Source organism: Arachis stenosperma, chromosome 2 (genome assembly GCF_014773155.1).
Source record: "Arachis stenosperma cultivar V10309 chromosome 2, arast.V10309.gnm1.PFL2, whole genome shotgun sequence".
Taxonomy (NCBI): domain Eukaryota; kingdom Viridiplantae; phylum Streptophyta; class Magnoliopsida; order Fabales; family Fabaceae; genus Arachis; species Arachis stenosperma.
In genome coordinates this window covers 31,524,057-31,546,418 of record NC_080378.1, presented here as the reverse complement: position 1 = coordinate 31,546,418, position 22,362 = coordinate 31,524,057, and the positions used below count along the sequence as shown (strand labels likewise).

The following is a 22,362-nucleotide window of genomic DNA, read 5'->3' as shown; positions in this document are numbered from 1 at the left end:
CCAACTAAAACCGTATCATTTGGACTTCTGTAGCTCAAGTTATGGTCGTTTAAGTGCGAAGAGTTCGGCTTGACAGCTTTCCGGTTCTTTCATTTCTTCATGAGTTCTCCACTTTTCATGCTTCTTTCTTCATTCCCTTGATCCAATCTTTGCCTCCTAAACCTTAAATCACTTAACAAACATATCAAGGCATCTAATGGAATCAAGGAGAATTAGATTTAGCTATTTTAAGACCCAAAAAACATGTTTTCACTCTTAAGCACAATTAAAGGAGAAGTTATAAAACCATGCTATTTCATTGAATAAATGTGGGTAAAAGGTCATAAAATCCCTTAAATGAAGCATAAGATAAACCCTACAAATGGGGTTTATCAGTCCCTTCCAATTGGTAGCGAGCTTTCCCTTTCCAGATTTATTGACTCCAATGTCGTTTCTGATTAAGATCAAGTCATCTGGGGCGAAACTCCTTCGAATGACTTTTTTGTTGTATCTGTTCGTCATCCTTTATTTTAATGCTGCTTCTCTAATGTGGGCTCATTCTCGGACTTCTAGGAGTAGCTCAAGTTCTTCTTTGTGTCCGTGTATGTTCCCAACCTCGTCGTAGAAGCTCACCCTTGGGCTTTGCTCGTTGATTTCAACTGGTATCATGGCTTCTATGCCATAAGCAAGTCGAAAGGGTGTTTCTCCTGTGGCAGACTGAGGTATGGTCCGATAAGCCCAAAGTACTTGTGGGAGCTCTTCAGCCCAGGCTCCCTTTGCGTCTTGCAACCTTTTTTTCAACCCTGCCAGTATGACCTTATTTGCTACCTTGTCTTGTCCATTTGCTTGTGGATGTTCCACCAATGTAAACTGATGTTTGATTTTCATGCTGGCCACCAGGTTTTTGAAGGTTGAGTCAGTGAACTGAGTGCCATTATTGGTAGTGATGGAGTTAGGTACCCCATATCTAGTGATAATGTTCTTGTAGAGGAACTTCCGACTTCTCTGAGCGGTGATGGTGACCAATGGTTCTGCTTCTATCCACTTTATGAAATAATCCACTCCCACTATTAGATACTTTACTTGCCCCGGTGCTTGGGAGAATGGTCCTAGCAAGTCCAATCCCCATTTTGCGAAAGGTCATGGGGAAGTTATACAGATGAGCTCCTCGGGAGGAGCTACATGGAAGTTTGCATGCAATGTAACACCCTACCACGCTAAGCTTTACGCTTAAGCCGTAAAACAGAGGTGGTGTGATATTACGACCTCTAAAATAAAATAAGTACATATAATAGCAGAAGAATTATAATATGCTAGGAGCCGTGAAGAAAAGAGGAAACAAAATCGCAAAATAAAAGCGCAACGCTCAAGGAACGGGTTAACCTGCGTGCTAAGGAAACCATAACTATTAAACATATGATAACAGAAGTAGGAATAGAGTGCCAAAGATACAAAATAACAAGCTCCTAACTCAGCCTGCGAAGTCAAGACTGGCCGGAGAATATTTACATATATATGCATACATATCCAAAACCCAAAAGTACATATACACAATCCTGCCTCTCCATAAACCTCTAGGAGGATCAAAAGAACAAGTTATGCGGAGAGAAAACCAAGTACATATATACACATCATAGCATAACAAAATAACCCTGTAATCACTCCGCTTCAAGGGTCCAGACGCCTAACGAGATGCCTCTCGACCTGCATCTGAAAAATAACAACATAGTATGGTATGAGAACCGGAGGTTCTCAGTATGGTAAAGGTGCCACACACATAATATATAAGGTTCTGGGAATGCCAGAGGCAATCCTAGAACGCCGACACTCAGATTGTAGAGCTTAAAGTATTAAACAGAAACCATAAAAGGTGGTTTACTAAGGATATTTAAACCTAACTTAACTTAACCTTAAATCTAAATCCCATTCTGCCATTCCTCCATACCTCCGACTCCATCATGCATTTTCACAGATAACGAAACAGACAAAGGCAAGCACAAGAAGGTTACAAGTACTGCAGATAACAAATATACATTTAACATGGCAAGTACATTTAGGCACACCCAGTTAATACACAAGCAAGTAATTCAAGTAATATACATATGATGCATGCCTGTCCTATGGCTGATGAGGCTCATCTGTCGGTTATCCAGCCAACCCGACAAGTCTGAATTGTCCTTAGACTGTCCCCCGATGTGCATCCCCAAGAGTCTATGCATAGATTTTTTCTCAAATAATCAATATTGCTCAATGGGGGTAACATTCCCGGGAATTTATATAGTGCTCGGTCACACTTACGTCGTAGGGTCAACAGAGTATCGAGTTTTCTACCTGGTACACGTGGTGGCAAGCCACGACACTTTATCCAGGGAATCTCGTATCTCAGATCATTCAAATTCATAAGCCATATAAATAATTCAATTATAATTCATCAACATCCACATCATTCTCAATTGCATCTCATTCATCATCATACATTAAACATAATCAATCCTTATCCTTCATTATCACACCTCTCATTCCGTCCATCAATAGCTCCAATTCAAAACATAATTTATTCTTTTCTAAACAAATCAAACTTAAAACATGCTCATTTTCCTAATAACTCTAAATCAAATCATATAACCCTTGAATTTAAATCTTTTTAAATAATCATATAAACAACATCTCTAATTTTTATAAAATTTCGGCAGCATCTCCTCTAAAACTCAGACTTTGCCACCCTTTTCGGGTCCAAACCTGCTTTCTTTTCAATTCAACATACCCTTCCTCATCATCATATCAGTCACCACAATAAATCTATCTCAGATCAACAATTATACTCATACAATATTCAAATCCAACAACCAAAATTTAACTAAGGATCATAGTTCACAAATCCTAGGCTTCTAACACAAAATGCCTCAAATCAATAATTCACCAAATTATTAGTTAATCAACAAGTACCTAACCAACCATGTTCATCAACAATAACATTCAACCATAATTCTCTCCAAATTAACATAACAACATTCACCATCCAAAATTAATAACTAATTATTCAATAAACTTCAACCAAATATATTCATCGACAAATTACTAAACATTAAACATACACCTGCATTCCAACTTATCCTATGGTCATCTAGCCTAAGTTTTCACAGAACATTATATATTAAATGCAAGAAACCTAAACCATACCTTGGCCGATTTCCACGTAACGACCAAAGCAAATTATTTAAAACCAAGGCAGCCCCTCAAAATTCAACTAATCAGCTTCCTCCAAGTTCCAATATTCATAATTTCAAGCTCCAATTATTTATTCACAACCTAATACACATTTATAACACATATATATCCACTTTAATACTCAAAGCTCAAATTTAATGAAATTAAAATAAAATTATCGTATCCTCACCTTACCCAAGCTTCACATAAGCAAGAGTAAACATTTTCCTCAAGCTAATTGGATCCTAAAACATCAGAAATCAAAGAAATTCAACATTCCCACTTAAAATTCGAAAATTGGGGGAAATGAAGGCTGAGTGTAAAATAATGAGTTACCTATGAAATTGTTCCGGTAGAAATGTAGAGCTCGACGCGGTGAACACGTGGCCGCAAACGGTGCGGCGATTGGAGCTCGGACGGAGAAGTTACGAGGATCGGAAGTTAACGTAACAATTTTGACGTTCTTCCTTTCTTCTCCCCGATGCTCTTCGACGCTGCCAAAAATGGGGAGAAGAAGAACGTGGGTTCACTTAAAGGGCTGGTCCGGTTGGGCCCACGGCTCGGTTTGGGCCCGGTTCAACCGGTTCGGCCCGTTCGGTCCAATTTTGGACCGATTTTTTCGAAATTAGTGTCAAAATTCTCGTTTCGATGAGCTCTATCCTAATTTAATATAATGTTCACATTTCTAATCTTTCTTATTAAAAATTAATTTATTGACTAATTATCTACTAATTTAACCGGGGTTTACATCCTACCCACCTAATAAAGAATTTTGCCCTCAAAATTCAAATCTAGTTACCTGAAAAGAGATGTGGATAGTCCTTTCGCATATTTGATTCGAGCTCCCAGGTATGTTCCTCGATACCAGCTCGACTCCAAGCCACTTTTACCAATGATACTTCCTTTCCGCGTAATCGTTTAATATTAGTATCATCAATTCTCACTGGAATCACTGGAAGTGTTAGATCTTCTCTCACTTGGATTGGTTCTGGTTCTAGAATATGACTTGCATCAGGAGTGTACTTCCTAAGCTGAGACACATGAAACACATCGTGCAAATTCGAAAGATATGGCGGTAAGGCAATTCTATAAGCCATTGGCCCAATCCTCTTCAGAATCTCAAACGGTCCAATATAACGGGGATTTAGTTTCTTAGTCTTAATAGCTCTTCCCACTCCAGTGGTTGGTGTAACTTTCAAAAAGACATGTTCTCCTTCTTCGAATTCCAAAGGCTTTCGCCTCTGATCAGCATAGCTCTTCTGACGGCTTTGGGCTATAAGCATTCGACTACGAATTTTCTTTATCTGCTCAGTCGTTTCAGCTATCATCTTAGGCCCTAACAAACTCCTTTCTCCAGTTTCATACCAACACAATGGAGATTGACATTTTCTGCCATACAGAGCCTCATATGGAGCCATTCCAATGCTCGCATGATAGCTATTATTATAAGCAAATTCTATTAATGGCATATACCGATCCCAGCTTGCTGGTTGGTCCAAAACACAAGCCCTTAGCATATCCTCCAAAGTCTGAATAGTTCTCTCTGACTGACCATCTGTCTGAGAGTGATACGCAGTACTCAAACTTAGCTGAGTCCCAAATGCACGCTGAAAAGCTCCCTAGAATCTTGATGTAAAACAAGGATCCCTATCAGATATAATGGTAGAAGGCACGCCATGCAACCTGACAATCTCTTTAATATAAATTCGTGCTAATTCCTCCATTGTGCAACTTATTCGGATAAGAAGAAAATGAGTTGATTTCGTCAATCGGTCCACAACCACCCAAATAGCGTCACAACCAGACCGGGTTCTAGGCAAACCTATCACAAAATCTATTGCGATACTCTCCCATTTCCATTGTGGAATCTCTAAAGGCTGAAGGGTTCCTGATGGTCTCTGATGCTCAATTTTAACCTTCTGACACGTTAAACATTTAGATACATGCAATGCCACATCATTTTTCATCCCTGGCCACCAGAACATCACTTTCAGAAACTGATACATTTTAGTACTCCCTGGGTGAATTGAGAATCCACTCTTATGAGCTTCCTTCAAAATACTCTGTCGCAGGTCTCCGATATCTGGCACAATAATCCGGTTCTTGAACCTCCACAAACCATCCAGACCTTCTGACACTCTCCACTGTTTTCCCTGTTCAACTGCTGGTAATACCTTACGTAACGCTTCACCGTCTCGATGGGCCTTCAGAAGTTCTGATTTAAAATCACTTGAAATCTGCAACTGACTCAAACACAAAATTCCATATTCTTCTCTACTTCCCAAATTCAAACCTTGAAATGCCCTTAGTAATTCTTCCTCCTGTAGCATCATCCAAGCTGCATATAAAGATTTTTGACTCAAAGCGTCCGCCACAACGTTCGCTTTTCCTAGATGATAATTCAATTCAAAATCATAATCTTTCAGAAGCTCCATCCACCTCCTCTGACGCATATTTAACTATTTCTGCTCAAAAAGATACTTGAAACTCTTATGGTCTGAGAAAACATGAAACTTAACGCCATAGAGGTAGTGCCTCCAGATCTTTAAAGCAAACACAACAGCAGCAAGTTCTAAATCATGTGTCGGATAGTTCGTTTCATGCGGCCTTAACTGCCGTGAGGCGTACGCCACAACATTCTGGTGCTGCATCAGAACGCACCCTAAACCCTTCAGAGATGCATCACAATACGCTTCAAACGGTTCACTTGGTTCAGGTAATATCAATACAGGTGCAGTAGTCAACCTGTGCTTCAATGCTTGGAAGCTCTCTTCACATTCTGGAGTCCAGACAAAAGGCGTATCCTTCCTAGTCAATTTAGTTAAAGGTAAGGCGAGCTGTGAAAATCCCTTAATGAATCTCCGATAATACCTCGCCAAACCTAGGAAACTTCTTATCTCTGTCACTGAAGTTGGTCGCTCCCAATTCATCACTGCTTCCACCTTAGCAGGATCCACAGCTATTACCTGCTTACTCACCACGTGGCCGAGAAACTTCACTTCACTCTTCCAGAACTCGCATTTAGATAACTTAGCGTACAACTTTCTGTCTCTCAGAATTTGCAGCACAGTTCGCAAGTGTTCAGCCAGTTCCTCTTCAGACTTAGAATAAACAAGAATGTCATCAATAAAGACAATAACAAACTTGTCCAGATACGATCGGAAAATTCTATTCATATAATCCATAAATATTGCAGGGGCATTAGTTAATCTGAAAGACATCACTGTATACTCATAATGACCATAACGGGTTCTGAAAGCGGTTTTCGGAATATCCTCGTCTCTAACCCTTATCTGATGATAACCGGATCGCAGATCAATCTTAGAAAACACACCGGCACCCTGTAACTGATCCATTAGATCATCGATTCTAGGCAAGGATATTTATTCTTCACAGTGATTTTATTCAATTGCCGATAGTCGACACACAGCTGCATACTCCCATCCTTCTTCTTTACCAGTAACACTGGCGCTCCCCACGGAGAAACACTTGGTCGAATAAAATGCTTACCCAACAAATCTTCTAGCTGAGCTTTCAATTCAGCCATTTCTAAAGGTGACATCCTATAAGGAGTAATCGAAATTGGACCGGCTCCAGGCACCAACTCGATTGCAAATTCAACCTCTCGGTTAGGTGGGAATTCATTAATATCATCCGGAAACACATCTGGAAATTCACATACAACCGGAATCTGCTCTAAACTCTGATCATCACCTGATACTCCCACAGTTAATAACATAATACCCTGACATTCAGTTCCAGAATAGTTTACTATCATAGAATTCAAATAGTAACTATTCACCACAACCGGTGCTTCTGACCCTTCCGGCATAAACTGTACTGACTTCTCAGAATAATCAAGCAAAACATGATTCTTGGATAACCAATCCAATCCCAAAATGAGATCAAGACCAGTCATAGGCAAACAAATCAAATCATGCACAAATTCACGCTGTTGTACTCGAAAGGAAACTTGTGGACATCCTATCCTAGTCACCATAGCTTCATGAGTAGCATTATATACTTTCAAATCATAACTTAAAACCACCATTCTCAATCCTAATTCATGGGCCTTTTCAAATGCAATAAATGAATGAGACGCTCCTGAATCAAATAAAGCATTTAAGATTTTACCAGCCATTTCACAATTACCTTTAATAAGTGTCTCAGATTCCTCAGCACCTATGGTAGAAGTGGTGTATACTCTCCCTGGCTGCTGCACCCTACCAGTCTCATACTTCTTCTTCTCTGGGCAATTACTGGCTATATGCCCGGGCTGTCCACAGGAATAGCATACTCCAAGTCCTAATCTGCACGGAACTCCAGGATGATACTTTCCACACTTCTGACAATTCAGATCCTGCTGTGGCTGCTTCCCAAACCTTCTTCCTTGACTAGAATTAGTATTCGGCCTTCTGTAATTACCTTGTCCCTGAGTCTGCTGTGGAACAAAACCTCCACGCTTGAAATTTCTACCTCTCGGAGCAAAGTTCCTCCCAGAAGGCCTCTGAAAAGGCACCTTCAAACTTCCTTTCTCTGCTGCCGCCTTCTTCACACAGTCCTCAGCCACCCTACTCTTATTCACCAATTCAGAAAATACCTTGATCTCCATTGGGGCAACAAAGCTCAGAATATCACTCCGAAGACCTCCTTCATACTTAATACATTTCCATTCAGCAAAATCTTCAGGAGCACCTTGACAGATACGAGAAAAGCGACATAACTTCTCAAACTTACTAGTATACTCAGCAACAGTCATCTGTCCCTATTTTAACTGCATTATATCAAGTTCCTTGGCATTTTTGGCTGAATTAGGAAAGTACTTCTTATAGAACTCTGTCCGGAAAACCTCCCAAGGAATCGTAGCACCATCAGGCTGCAGGATACGTCGGGTTTCTTGCCACCAATACTGAGCTTCACCTTGCAACTGATAAGTTCCAAATTCAACCCATTGCTCCTCAAGAACATGCTGTGCCTGTAACGCCCTTTCCATAGCCTGAATCCAATTATCTGCATCAGTGGGATTTGAGGTTCCCCTAAAAGTCGGAGGGTGAACTTTCAGAAATATTGCAAGTGTCATTGGACCGCCCTCATCATTATTGTTCCCATGATTACCCTGATTTATCTGATTACCCAGTGCCTCGGCTGTCGCCTGCATAGCTGCAGCCATATTTCCCAGGGCAACCATAAAGTCTACTGGATCAGTCCCTATAGAGGCAGGAGTAACGGTGCCTGTCCTACCTCTACCTCGCCCGCGACCGCGTCCGCGAGGCAACATCTGGTCCCTATACACACCAAACAAGTGATATTAAGTTGATCAGTCTCAATATCGCAGGTCTAATGCTTTAAGTTCCAAATGGATGCTCACAAACGTTTATGCCATATATATCAATCAGATATCCTAATAGCATATAAACACATATACAGAGAATGCACAGAAGTACAATCAGTCCGTCTTTCAGGCTCTATAGGAACGAACTGCTCTGATACCATAAAGTAACACCCTACCACGCTAAGCTTTACGTTTAAGCCGTAAAACATAAGTGGTGTGGTATTACGACCTCTAAAATAAAATAAGTACATATAATAGCAGAAGAATTATAATATGCTAGGAGCCGTGAAGAAAAGAGGAAACAAAATCGCAAAATAAAAGCGCAACGCTCAAGGAACGGGTTAACCTGCGTGCTAAGGAAACCATAACTATTAAACATATGATAACAGAAGTAGGAATAGAGTGCCAAAGATACAAAATAACAAGCTCCTAACTCAGCCTGCGAAGTCAAGACTGGCCGGAGAATATTTACATATATATACATACATATCCAAAACCCAAAAGTACATATACACAATCCTGCCTCTCCATAAACCTCTAGGAGGATCATAAGAACAAGTTATGCGGAGAGAAAACCAAGTACATATATACATATCATAGCATAACAAAATAACCCTGTAACCACTCCGCTTCAAGGGTCTAGATGCCTAACGAGATGCCTCTTGACCTGCATCTGAAAAATAACAACATAGTATGGTATGAGAACCGGAGGTTCTCAGTATGGTAAAGGTGCCACACACATAATATATAAGGTCCTGGGAATGCCAGAGGCAATCCTAGAATGCCGACACTCAGATTGTAGAGCTTAAAGTATTAAACAGAAACCATAAAAGGTGGTTTACTAAGGATATTTAAACCTAACTTAACTTAACCTTAAATCTAAATCCCATTCTGCCATTCCTCCATACCTCCGACTCCATCATGCATTTTCACAGACAACTAAACAGACAAAGGCAAGCACAAGAAGGTTACAAGTACTGCAGATAACAAATATACATTTAACATGGCAAGTACATTTATGCACACCCAGTTAATACACAAGCAAGTAATTCAAGTAATATGCATATGATGCATGCCTGTCCTATAGCTGATGAGGCTCATCTGTCGGTTATCCAGCCAACCCGACAAGTCTGAATTGTCCTTAGACTGTCCCCCGACGTGCATCCCCAAGAGTCTATGCATAGATTTTTTCTCAAATAATCAATATTGCTCAACGGGGGTAACATTCCCGGGAATTTATATAGTGCCCGGTCACACTTACGTCGTAGGGTCAACAGAGTATCGAGTTTTCTACCTGGTACACGTGGTGGCAAGCCACGACACTTTATCCAGGGAATCTCGTATCTCAGATCATTCAAATTCATAAGCCATATAAATAATTCAATTATAATTCATCAACATCCACATCATTCTCAATTGCATCTCATTCATCATCATACATTAAACATAATCAATCCTTATCCTTCATTATCACACCTCTCATTCCATCCATCAATAGCTCCAATTCAAAACATAATTTATTCTTTTCTAAACAAATCAAACTTAAAACATGCTCATTTTCCTAATAACTCTAAATCAAATCATATAACCCTTGAATCTAAATCTTTTTAAATAATCATATAAACAACATCTCTAATTTTTATAAAATTTCGGCAGCATCTCCTATAAAACTCGGATTTTGCCACCCTTTTCGGGTCCAAACCTGCTTTCTTTTCAATTCAACATACCCTTCCTCATCATCATATCAGTCACCACAATAAATCTATCTCAGATCAACAATTATACTCATACAATATTCAAATCCAACAACCAAAATTTAACTAAGGATCATAGTTCACAAATCCTAGGCTTCTAACACAAAATGCCTCAAATCAATAATTCACCAAATTATTAGTTAATCAACAAGTACCTAACCAACCATGTTCATCAACAATAACATTCAACCATAATTCTCTCCAAATTAACATAACAACATTCACCATCCAAAATTAATAACTAATTATTCAATAAACTTCAACCAAATATATTCATCGACAAATTACTAAACATTAAACATACACCTGCATTCCAACTTATCCTATGGTCATCTAGCCTAAGTTTTCACAGAACATTATATATTAAATGAAAGAAACCTAAACCATACCTTGGCCGATTTCCACGTAACGACCAAAGCAAATTATTTAAAACCAAGGCAGCCCTTCAAAATTCAACTAATCAGCTTCCTCCAAGTTCCAATATTCACAATTTCAAGCTCCAATTATTTATTCACAACCTAATACACATTTATAACACAAATATATCCAATTTAATACTCAAAGCTCAAATTTAATGAAATTAAAATAAAATTATCGTATCCTCACCTTACCCAAGCTTCACATAAGCAAGAGTAAACATTTTCCTCAAGCTAATTGGATCCTAAAACATCAGAAATCAAAGAAATTCAACATTCCCACTTAAAATTCGAAAATTGGGGGAAATGAAGGCTGAGTGTAAAATAATGAGTTACCTATAAAATTGTTCCGGTAGAAATGTAGAGCTCGACGCGGTGAACGCGTGGCCGCAAACGGTGCGGGGAGAGTTTCTTGGACATCTTGAACAGCCTCCGTTTTGACCACAGAGGGTTCGGGGAGAGTTTCTTGGATTAGGCTTCTGTTGTTCCCTCCTGGTTTGGTACTTGTGAGCTTGGAGAGGGTGTCTGCCCTGCTGTTGAGGTTCCGAGTTATATGCTTTACCTCGGTCTCCTCAAAGCGCCTAAGGTGCTCCAAGGTTTTGTCCAAGTACCTTTTCATGTTAGGATCTGTGGCCTGATACTCTCCATTTATTTGGGAGGTCACCACCTGAGAGTCGCTAAATATCATTACTTTGGTTGCACCAACTTCTTCTGCCAGCTTTAACCCTGCAATCAAGGCTTCATATTCTGCCTGATTGTTGGAAGCTGGGAACTCGAACTTGAGGGAGACTTCTATTTGCGTTCTCCCTTCGCTGACCAGTATTATGCCTGCACCACTTCCAACCTTGTTGGAGGACCCATCTACATATAACTCCCATGTAGTGGATTTTTCCTCTTGATCTCCGGCGTATTCTGCTAAAAAGTTGGTGAGGCATTGAGCTTTTATTGCCGTCTGGGCTTCATATTTCAGGTTGAATTCGGAAAGCTCTATTGCCCATCGAACCATTCTGCCTGCAATGTCCCTCTTCGGGAGGATCTGCTTCATGGGCTGGTTCGTTCAAACTTTTCTCGTGTGCGCTTGGAAATACGGCCGTAATCGGCGTGAGGCTATTACTAAGGAGTATGCAAACTTTTCAAGTTTTTGATACTTTAGTTCTGGGACTTGTAAAACTTTGCTGGTGAAGTACACAGGATGCTGCCCGACCTCATCTTTCCGTATTAGAGCTGATGCTTCAGCTCTGTCTGCTACTGATAGGTACAGGACGAGCTCTTCCCCGACTATGGGTCGGGTCAAAATTGGAGGCTGGCTCAAAAACTTTTTGAACTCCTGGAATGCTTCTTCGCATTCCAGAGTCCATTCGAACTGGCATCCTTTTCTTAGTAGAGAAAATAGTGGAAGGAATCTTAGTGCCGATCTCACCAGGATTCTGGAAAGGGCGGCGAGTCGGCCGTTCAATTGTTGGACCTCTGATGAGCGGATAATTTGTATGCTTTTTGGCATTGTTTTTAGTATGTTTTTAGTATGATCTAGTTAGTTTTTAGTATATTTTTATTAGTTTTTAGTTAAAATTCACTTTTCTGGACTTTACTATGAGTTTGTGTGTTTTTCTGTGATTTCAGGTATTTTCTGGCTGAAATTGAAGGTTCTGAGCAAAAATCTGATTCAGAGACTGAAAAGGACTGCAGATGCTGTTAGATTCTGACCTCCCTGCACTCGAAGTGGATTTTCTGGAGCTACAGAAGCCCAATTGGCGCGCTCTCAACGGCGTTGGAAAGTATACATCCTGGGCTTTCCAGCAATATATGATAGTCCATACTTTGCCCAAGATTTGATGGCCCAAACCGGCGTTCAAAGTCACCTCAAGAAATTCCAGCGTTAAACGCCGGAACTGGCACCTGAATGGGAGTTAAACGCCCAAACTGGCACCAAAGCTGGCGTTTAACTCCAAGACAAGTCTCTACACGAAAATGCTTCATTGCTCAGCCCAAGCACACACCAAGTGGGCCCAGAAGTGGATTTTTATGTCATTTACTCATCTCTGTACACCTTAGGCTACTAGTTTTCTATGAGTAGGACCTTTTACCATTGTATTTTATATCTTTGGATTAATTTTCGATCCTTTGATCATCTTTGGACATCTAGTTCTTAGATCATTTGGGAGGCTGGCCTCACGGCCATGCGTAGACCTTGTTCTTATGTATTTTCAACGGTGGAGTTTCTACACACCATAGATTAAGGTGTGGAGCTCTGCTGTACCTCGAGTATTAATGCAATTACTATTGTTCTTCTATTCAATTCCGCTTGTTCTTTGTCCAAGATATCACTTGTTCTTCAACTTGATGAAGGTGATGATTGACACTCATCATCATTCTCACTCATGAACAAGGTGACTGACAACCATTCTTGTTCTACAAGCATACGAGGCTTAGTGAATATCTCTTGGATTCTTTAACCGGAATCTTCGTGGTATAGGCAAGAACTGATGGCGGCATTCAAGAGAATCCGGAAGGTCTAACCTTGTCTGTGGTATTCTGAGTAGGATTCAATGATTGAATGACTGTGACGTGCTTCAAACTTGCAACCTGCTGGGCGTTAGTGACAGACGCAAAAGAGGGATTCTATTCCAGTAGGAAGCGGGAACCACACCGGTGATTGGCAGTACTGTGACAGAGTGCGTGCATTAGCTTTCACTGCGAGGATGGGAGGTAGCCATTGACAACGGTGAAACCCTACACAAGCTTGCCATGGAAAGGAGTAAGAAGGATTGGATGAAGACAGTAGGAAAGCAGAGAGACGGAAGGGAAGGCATCTTCATACACTTGTCTGAAGCTCTTACACCAATGATATACATAAGTATCCCTATCCTTATCTTTTATGTTATTTTCATTCATCACCATTATACATTTGAGTCTGCCTGACTGAGATTTACAAGATGACCATAGCTTGCTTCATACCACCAATCTCCGTGGGATCGACCCTTACTCGCGTAAGGTTTATTACTTGGACGACCTAGTGCACTTGCTGGTTAGTTGTGCGAAGTTGTGTTTATGCCATGGTATTGAGCACCAAGTCTTTGGAGCCATTACTAGGGATTGTTTATGTTTTGAAAAGTATTGATCACAATTTCGTGCACCAACCTCCCTTAGACAAGTCGGGCTTTTCATTTCTAGAATAGCTTTGCACTTGTCGGGGTTTGCTTCGATCCCTCTTTGTGTTAGCATGAACCCTAGAAACTTTCCCGCCTCCACCGTGAAGGTACATTTTGTGGGATTTAGTCTCATCCCATGTAACCTTACGGTGTTGAAAACTTGCGAGAGGTCTATCAAGAGGTCGGTTTCCTCCTTGGTTTTCACCAGCATGTCATCTACGTAGACCTCCATTAAGTTCCCGAGGTGGGGAGCGAACACTTTATTCATCAACCTTTGATATATGGCCCCGGCATTTTTTACTCCAAAAGGCATTACCACATAGCAGTAGTTTGCTCTAGGTGTGATGAATGAAATTTTTTCCTCATCGGACTTATACATCAGAATTTGGTTGTATCCCGAATAAGCATCCATGAACGACAAGTATTGATACCCTGAGCTCGCATCTACTAGGGTGTCAATACTGGGAAGTGGATATGGGTCTTTGGGGCATGCCTTGTTCAGATCGGTGTAGTCGACGCACATCCACCACTTGCCGTTTTGCTTTTTGACTAGCACTACATTTGCTAGCCATGCCGGATACTTGACCTATCGGATGAAGTCGGCCTCCAAGAGGGCTTGTACTTGCTCCTCCACCACCTGAGCTCGTTTTGTTCCGAGCTTGCGCCTGCGCTACTGTACGGGTCGTGATTCGGGGTGTACTAAAAGCTTGTGGGACATGAGCTGAGGGTCTATCCCTGGCATGTCGGAAGCTTTCCAAGCAAAGAGGTCGGAATTATCTCGTAGGAGCTTTATTAGATTCTGTTTCAAATCTCCGTCTAGACTGGCTCTTATGTTGGTATTTTTTTCTTCCCCTTTTCCGATTTGAACCTCTTCAGTTCTTCCCCCCCCCCCCCCCCGGCTGTGGCCGCAGCTCTTCTTTAGCTTTTATTCCCCCGAGCTCTATGGTGTAAACTTCCTTGCTCTTTCCTCGGAGGTTCAAGCTTTCGTTGTAGCATTTTCTTGCCAATTTCTTGTCTCTCCGTACCGTCGCTATTCCTTTAAGTGTTGGAAATTTCATGCAAAGGTGAGGGGTTGACACCACTGCTCCGAGCCAATTTAGCGTAGTCTTGCCGATCAAGGCATTATACGCTAACCCGACATCGATGACGATAAAGTCGATGCTCAGAGTTTTGGAATTTTCCCCCTTTCCGAAGATCGTGTGGAGGGGGATGTATTCCAGTGGCTTTATTGGCATGTCTCCTAACCCATACAGGGTGTCCGGGTAAGCTTTTAGCTCCCTTTCATCCAACCCTAACTTGTCGAATGCGGGCTTAAAGAGTATATCAGCCAAACTCCCTTGGTCCACCAAGGTCCTGTGGAGGTTGGAATTCGCCAAGATCATGGTTATCACCACCGGGTCGTCATGCCCGGGCATGATCCCTTGCCCATCTTCTTTGGTGAACGAGATGGTTGGGAGATCGGGGGATTCGTTCTCAACTTGATAAACTCGCTTTAGGTGTCATTTGCGAGATGACTTAGTGAGTCCCCCTCCCGCGAATCCTCCAGAGATCATATGTATGTGTCTCTCGGGGGTTTGTGGTAGTGGGTCTCTTCTGTCCTCATCATCTCGCTTTCTTTTTTCATGATTGTCCGACCTTTTCATGAGATATATATCAATTCGGCCTTCCCTGACCAACTTTTCTATCACATTTTTAAGGTCGTAGCAATCATTTGTTGAGTGGCCATACATCTTATGGTACTCACAGTAGTCGCCGCGGCTTCCTCCCTTTTTGCTTTTGATGGGTCGAGGGGGCGGCAATCTTTCAGTATTACAGATTTCTCTGTATATGTTACTATGGAAACTTTTAGAGGAGTATAGGAGTGATATCTCCTTGGCCTGTCGGGACCGACCTCCTCTTTTTTCTTGGGCTCCCTTTCTTTCTCTTTTGCTGAGTGAGGGGGCCCCTGTCGCCAGCTTGGCTCCTGTAATCTGGCATTCTCCTCCATGTTGATGTACTTTTCTGCTCTCTCTTGTACATCGCTCAAAGAGGTGGGGTGCCTTTTTGATATGGACTGCGAGAAAGGGCCTTCTCTAAGTCCATTTACCAGCCCCATAATGACTGCCTCTGTGGGCAGGTCTTGAATTTCCAAACACGCTTTGTTGAACCTTTCCATGTAGTCTCGTAGAGGTTCTCCGACCTCCTGTTTAACTCCCAGAAAGCTCGGTGCGTACTTTACTTTATCCTTTTGGATGGGGAACCTCATTAAGAACTTTCTCGAGAGGTCCTCTGATGAGCGGATAATTTATACGCTTTTTGGCATTGTTTTTAGTATACTTTTAGTATGATTTAGTTAGTTTTTAGTATATTTTTATTAGTTTTTAGTTAAAATTCACTTTTCTGGACTTTACTATGAGTTTGTGTGTTTTTCTGTGATTTCAGGTATTTTCTGGCTGAAATTGAGGGTCCTGAGCAAAAATCTGATTCAGAGACTGAAAAGGACTGCAGATGCTGTTGGATTCTGACCTCCCTGCACTCGAAATGGATTTTCTGGAGCTACAGAAGCTCAATTGGCGCGCTCTCAACGGCGTTGGAAAGTAGACATCCTGGGCTTTTCAGCAATATATGATAGTCTATACTTTGCCCGAGATTTGATGGCCCAAACCGGCGTGGCAAATCAGCCTCAGAATTTCCAGCGTTTAACGCTGGAACTGGCATAAAACTTGGAGTTAAACGCCCAAACTGGCATGAAAGCTGGCGTTTAACTCCAGAAAATGTCTCTACATGAAAATGCTTCATTGCTCAGCCCAAGCACACACTAAGTGGACCCAGAAGTGGATCTTTACGTCATTTACTCATTTCTGTACACCCTAGGTTACTAGTTTACTATTAATAGGATCTTTTGACATTGTATCTGTACATCATGACATTTTACACGTTTCTTTGTATACCTTCCACGGCATGAGTCTCTAAACCCCATGGTTGGGGGTGAGGAGCTCTGCTGTGTCTTGATGGATTAATGCAATTACTACTGTTTCTTATTCAATCATGCTTGCTTCTATTCTAAGATATCACTTGTTCTTAACCCGGATGAATGTGATGATCCGTGACACTCATCATATTCTCAACTATGAACGTGTGCCTGACAACCACCTCCGTTCTACCTTAGATTGAGTAGATATCTCTTGGATTCCTTAATCAGAATCTTCGTGGTATAAGCTAGAACTGATGGCGGCATTCAAGAGAATCCGGAAGGTCTAAACCTTGTCTGTGGTATTCTGAGTAGGATTCAATGATTGAATGACTGTGACGTGCTTCAAACTCCTAGCAGGCGGGGCGTTAGTGACAGACGCAAAAGAATCAATGGATTCTATTCCGGCCTGACCGAGAACCGACAGATGGATAGCCGTGCCGTGACAGGGTGCGTTGAACATTTCCACTGAGAGGATGGGAGGTAGCCACTGACAACGGTGAAACCCTACACACAGCTTGCCATGGAAGGAGTTTTGCGTGTTTGATGAAGAAGACAGTAGGAAAGCAGAGATTCAGAAGGCGGAGCATCTCCAAAACCTCAACCTATTCTCCTTTACTGCGTAACAAGTACTTATTTCATGTTCTTTTGTCTTTCACAATCAATCCTGATAATTTCTGATATCCTGACTAAGATTTACAAGATAACCATAGCTTGCTTCAAGCCGACAATCTCCGTAGGATCGACCCTTACTCACGTAAGGTATTACTTGGACGACCCAGTGCACTTGCTGGTTAGTTGTGCGGGATTACAAAAGTGTGATTGCAATTTCGTGCACCAAGTTTTTGGCGCCGTTGCCGGGAATTGTTCGAGTTTGGACAACTGACGGTTTATCTTGTTGCTTAGATTAGGACTGTTTTATTTTTGTAGGTTTAGAGTCTTTTAATTGAGTCTAGTTTCATATTTTAAGTTTGGTGTCAATTGCATGCTTTTGTTTTTCTTTTAATTTTCGACTTTGCATGTTCTTAGTCCCTTTTTGATTCATAAAAATTTTAAGTTTGGTGTCTTCTTTGTGTTTCCCTTTTAAAATTTTCGAAAAGTAGTGTTTGATTTTCTAAAAATTTTAAGTTTGGTGTCTTTTTGTTGTTTTTCTCTTTCCTCTTTTCAAAAATCAAATCTTTTTCAAAAAAAATTTTCAATCATATCTTTTTAATTGCTATTTTCAAAATCTTTTTAATTAACTAATTGATTCAGTTCTCAATTTGCTTTGATCTTATTTTCTTTGTGATTTTCGAATTTTTATTTTAATTTTCTTTTGTTTTATTTTATTTTTTTCGTTTAACTAAAAAAAAAAGAAAAATATATTTATCTATTTGCAATCCATATCATTTCCCTTTATCCATTATGGAACTAAGTGGGATTGATCAGTCCAGAAGGACTCTGGGGTCATATGCTAACCCCATTACAGCTGCATATGGGAGTAGCATTTGTACACCTCCCATCAAAGCAAGCAGCTTTGAGCTAAACCCTCAACTCATTATCATAGTGCAGCAAAATTGCCAGTATTCCGATCTTCCACAGGAAGAACCTACTGAGTTTCTGGCACAGTTCTTACAAATTGCTGACACAGTACATGATAAAGAGGTGGATCAGGATGTCTACAGACTATTACTGTTTCCATTTGCTGTAAAAGATCAAGCTAAAAGGTGGTTGAATAACCAACCTACAGCAAGCATAAAGACATGGAAACAGTTGTCAGACAAATTCCTGAATCATTTTTACCCTCCAAAGAGGATGACACAGCTAAGGCTGGACATCCAAGACTTTAAACAAGAGGATAATGAATCCCTTTATAATGCTTGGGAGAGGTATAGAGGTATGCTAAGAAAATGCCCCTCTGAAATGTTTTCAGAGTGGGTACAGTTAGACATCTTCTACTATGGGCTTATAGAAAAAGCTCAGATGTCTTTAGACCACTCAGCTGGTGGATCTATACACATGAGGAAGACAATTGAAGAAGCTCAAGAGCTTATAGACACTGTTGCTAGAAACCAATACTTATACTCTAGCAATGAGTTCTCTCCAAAAAAGGAAGTCATGGCAGTAGTCACTGATCCTAATCCTCAAGAACAGATGATTGAGCTTAATCAACAATTGCTCCTGATGACAGAACAGTTAGCAGAATTTAAAGAGATGCTCCATGAAACTAAAGTTGCTAACAAGAACATAGAACTGCAGTTGAATCAAGCAAAACAGCGGATATCTAATCAGATAACAGGAGAGTATCAAGCAGTTCAACTGAGGAGTGGGAAGACATTGAACAACACCACTCAAAAGAGCAAAAAGTCAAATAAGGAACAATTGACAGAGGATAACCAAACCACTGTTCAAAATCCCTCTGAGGACAGTAAGAGCCCAGAGAGGAATGCTATTGGCGTTCAAACGCCAGAAAGGGAGGGAAAGCTGGCGTTAAACGCCCATTCCCTGCCCAGTTCTGGCGTTCAAACGCCAGAAAAGGGGGGAAAATTGGCGTTTAACGCCCATTTTCCACCCAATCCTGGCGTTCAGACGCCAAGGGAGGATCAGACACCTGAGAGTGCTGACAGTGATCCCTCTAAAAAGGCTTCTTCAACCACTTCTGTAAGGAATAAACCTGCAGCATCTAAGGTTGAAGAATATCAAGCCAAGATGCCTTATCCTCAGAAACTCCGCAAAGCGGAGCAGGATAAGCAATTTGCCCGCTTTGCAGATTATCTAAGGACTCTTGAAATAAAGATTCCATTTGCAGAGGCACTTGAGCAAATACCTTCTTATGCTAAGTTCATGAAAGAGATCTTAAGTCATAAGAAGGATTGGAGAGAAACTGAAAAAGTATTTCTCACTGAAGAATGCAGTGCAGTCATTCTGAAAAGCTTACCAGAGAAGCTTCAAGATCCAGGAAGCTTTATGATACCATGCACATTAGAAGGTGCCTGCACCAAGACAGCCCTATGTGATCTTGGAGCAAGCATCAATCTAATACCTGCATCCACTATCAGAAAGCTTGGGTTGACTGGAGAAGTCAAACCAACCAGGATATGCCTCCAACTTGCTGATGGCTCCATTAAACATCCATCAGGCATAATAGAGGATATGATTGTCAAGGTTGGGCCATTTGCCTTTCCAACTGACTTTGTGGTGCTGGAAATGGAGGAGCACAAAAGTGCAACTCTCATTCTAGGAAGACCTTTCCTAGCAACTGGACGAACTCTCATTGATGTACAAAAAGGGGAAGTAACCCTGAGAGTCAATGAGGATGAGTTCAAGTTGAATGCTGTAAAAGCTATGCAGCATCCAGACACACCAAATGACTGCATGGGCGCTGACATTATTGATTCCCTGGTAGAAGAGATCAATATGACTGAAAGCCTAGAATCAGAGCTTGAAGACATCTTCAAGGATGTTCAACCTGATCAAGAAGAACCACAGGAAACAAAGGAATTTTCAAAAATTCCTCAGGAGGAGGATAAGCCTCCCAAACCTGAACTCAAACCACTACCACCATCCTTGAAGTATGCATTTCTGGGAGAGGGTGAAACTTTTCCAGTGATTATAAGCTCTGCTTTAAATCCACAGGAAGAGGAAGCACTGATTCAAGTGCTAAGGACACACAAGACAGCTCTTGGGTGGTCCATAAGTGATCTTAAGGGCATTAGCCCAGCTAGATGCATGCACAAGATCCTATTGGAGGATAATGCCAAACCAGTGGTCCAACCACAAAGGAGGCTAAATCCAGCCATGAAGGAGGTGGTGCAGAAAGAGGTCACTAAATTACTAGAGGCTGGGATTATTTATCCTATTTCTGATAGCCCCTGGGTGAGCCCTGTCCAAGTTGTCCCCAAAAAGGGAGGCATGACAGTAATTCATAATGAAAAAAATGAACTGGTTCCTACAAGAACAGTCACAGGGTGGCGTATGTGTATTGACTACAGAAGGCTCAATACAGCCACCAAAAAGGATCATTTTCCTTTACCATTCATAGACCAAATGCTAGAAAGACTAGCTGGTCATGATTATTACTGCTTTTTGGATGGCTATTCAGGCTACAACCAAATTGCAGTAGATCCTCAGGACCAAGAGAAAACAGCATTTACTTGCCCTTCTGGCGTGTTTGCCTACAGAAGGATGCCTTTTGGTCTGTGCAATGCACCTGCAACCTTTCAGAGGTGCATGCTCTCTATCTTCTCAGATATGGTAGAAAAATTTCTGGAAGTCTTCATGGATGACTTCTCAGTATATGGAGACTCATTCAGCTCCTGTCTTAATCACCTAGCACTTGTCCTGAAAAGGTGCCAAGAGACTAACCTGGTTTTAAACTGGGAGAAATGTCACTTTATGGTGACTGAGGGAATTGTCCTTGGGCACAAAATTTCAAGCAGGGGAATAGAGGTGGATAAGGCAAAGGTAGAGGTAATTGAAAAATTACCACCACCTGCCAATGTTAAGGCAATCAGAAGCTTTCTGGGGCATGCAGGATTCTACAGAAGGTTCATAAAGGATTTTTCAAAAATTGCAAAACCTCTGAGTAATCTGCTAGCTGCTGACACACCATTTGTGTTTGACACACAGTGTCTGCAGGCATTTGAGACCCTGAAAGCTAAGCTGGTCACAGCACCAGTCATCTCTGCACCAGATTGGACATTACCATTTGAACTAATGTGTGATGCCAGTGACCATGCCATTGGTGCAGTGTTTGGACAGAGGCAAAACAAACTTCTGCATGTCATTTATTATGCTAGCCGTGTTCTAAATGATGCACAGAAGAATTACACAACCACAGAAAAAGAATTACTTGCAGTGGTTTATGCCATTGACAAGTTTAGATCTTATCTAGTGGGATCCAAAGTGATTGTGTACACTGACCATGCTGCTCTTAAATACTTACTCACAAAGCAGGATTCAAAACCCAGGCTTATAAGATGGGTGTTGCTTCTGCAAGAGTTTGATATAGAAATAAGAGACAGAAAAGGGACAGAGAACCAAGTAGCTGATCATCTGTCCCGAATAGAACCAGTAGCTGGGACGTCCCTCCCTTCTACTGAGATCTCTGAGACTTTCCCAGATGAGCAACTCTTTGCCATTCAGGAAGCTCCATGGTTTGCAGACATTGCAAACTATAAAGCTGTGAGGTTCATACCCCAGGAGTACAGCAGAGTGCAAAGAAAGAAATTAATTTCAGATGCCAAGTACTACCTATGGGATGAGCCATATCTCTTTAAGAGATGTGCAGACGGAATGATCCGCAGATGTGTACCCAGAGAAGAAGCACAAAGGATCCTATGGCATTGCCATGGATCACAGTATGGAGGACATTTTGGAAGTGAACGAACAGCCACTAAAGTCCTCCAATGTGGCTTCTACTGGCCTACTCTCTATAAAGATTCCCGAGAATTTGTGCGTAACTGTGACAGTTGCCAAAGAGCTGGTAACCTGCCTCACGGATATGCCATGCCTCAACAAGGAATATTAGAGATAGAATTGTTTGATGTATGGGGAATTGACTTCATGGGGCCATTCCCACCATCATACTCAAACA

The 22,362-nt window shown here is 41.3% G+C and overlaps 1 protein-coding gene and 1 long non-coding RNA gene across 2 annotated transcripts; both read right to left on the bottom strand.

Annotated features, from left to right (window-relative positions):
- Positions 1-534: 534 nt before the first annotated feature.
- On the bottom strand, positions 535-867 carry LOC130962769 (uncharacterized). Its single transcript, XM_057888936.1, has one exon. The coding sequence runs from the start codon at positions 865-867 to the stop codon at positions 535-537; it is 333 nt and encodes a 110-aa protein (XP_057744919.1).
- A 527-nt stretch (positions 868-1,394) lies between these two features.
- LOC130960275 (uncharacterized) lies at positions 1,395-3,680 on the bottom strand. The gene is made up of 4 exons (XR_009079050.1): positions 3,523-3,680; positions 3,377-3,431; positions 3,160-3,288; positions 1,395-1,689 (listed from the first exon to the last, which is right to left on the bottom strand). It is a non-coding gene; the product is annotated as an uncharacterized LOC130960275 (long non-coding RNA).
- Between the last annotated feature and the right edge of the window lie 18,682 nt (positions 3,681-22,362).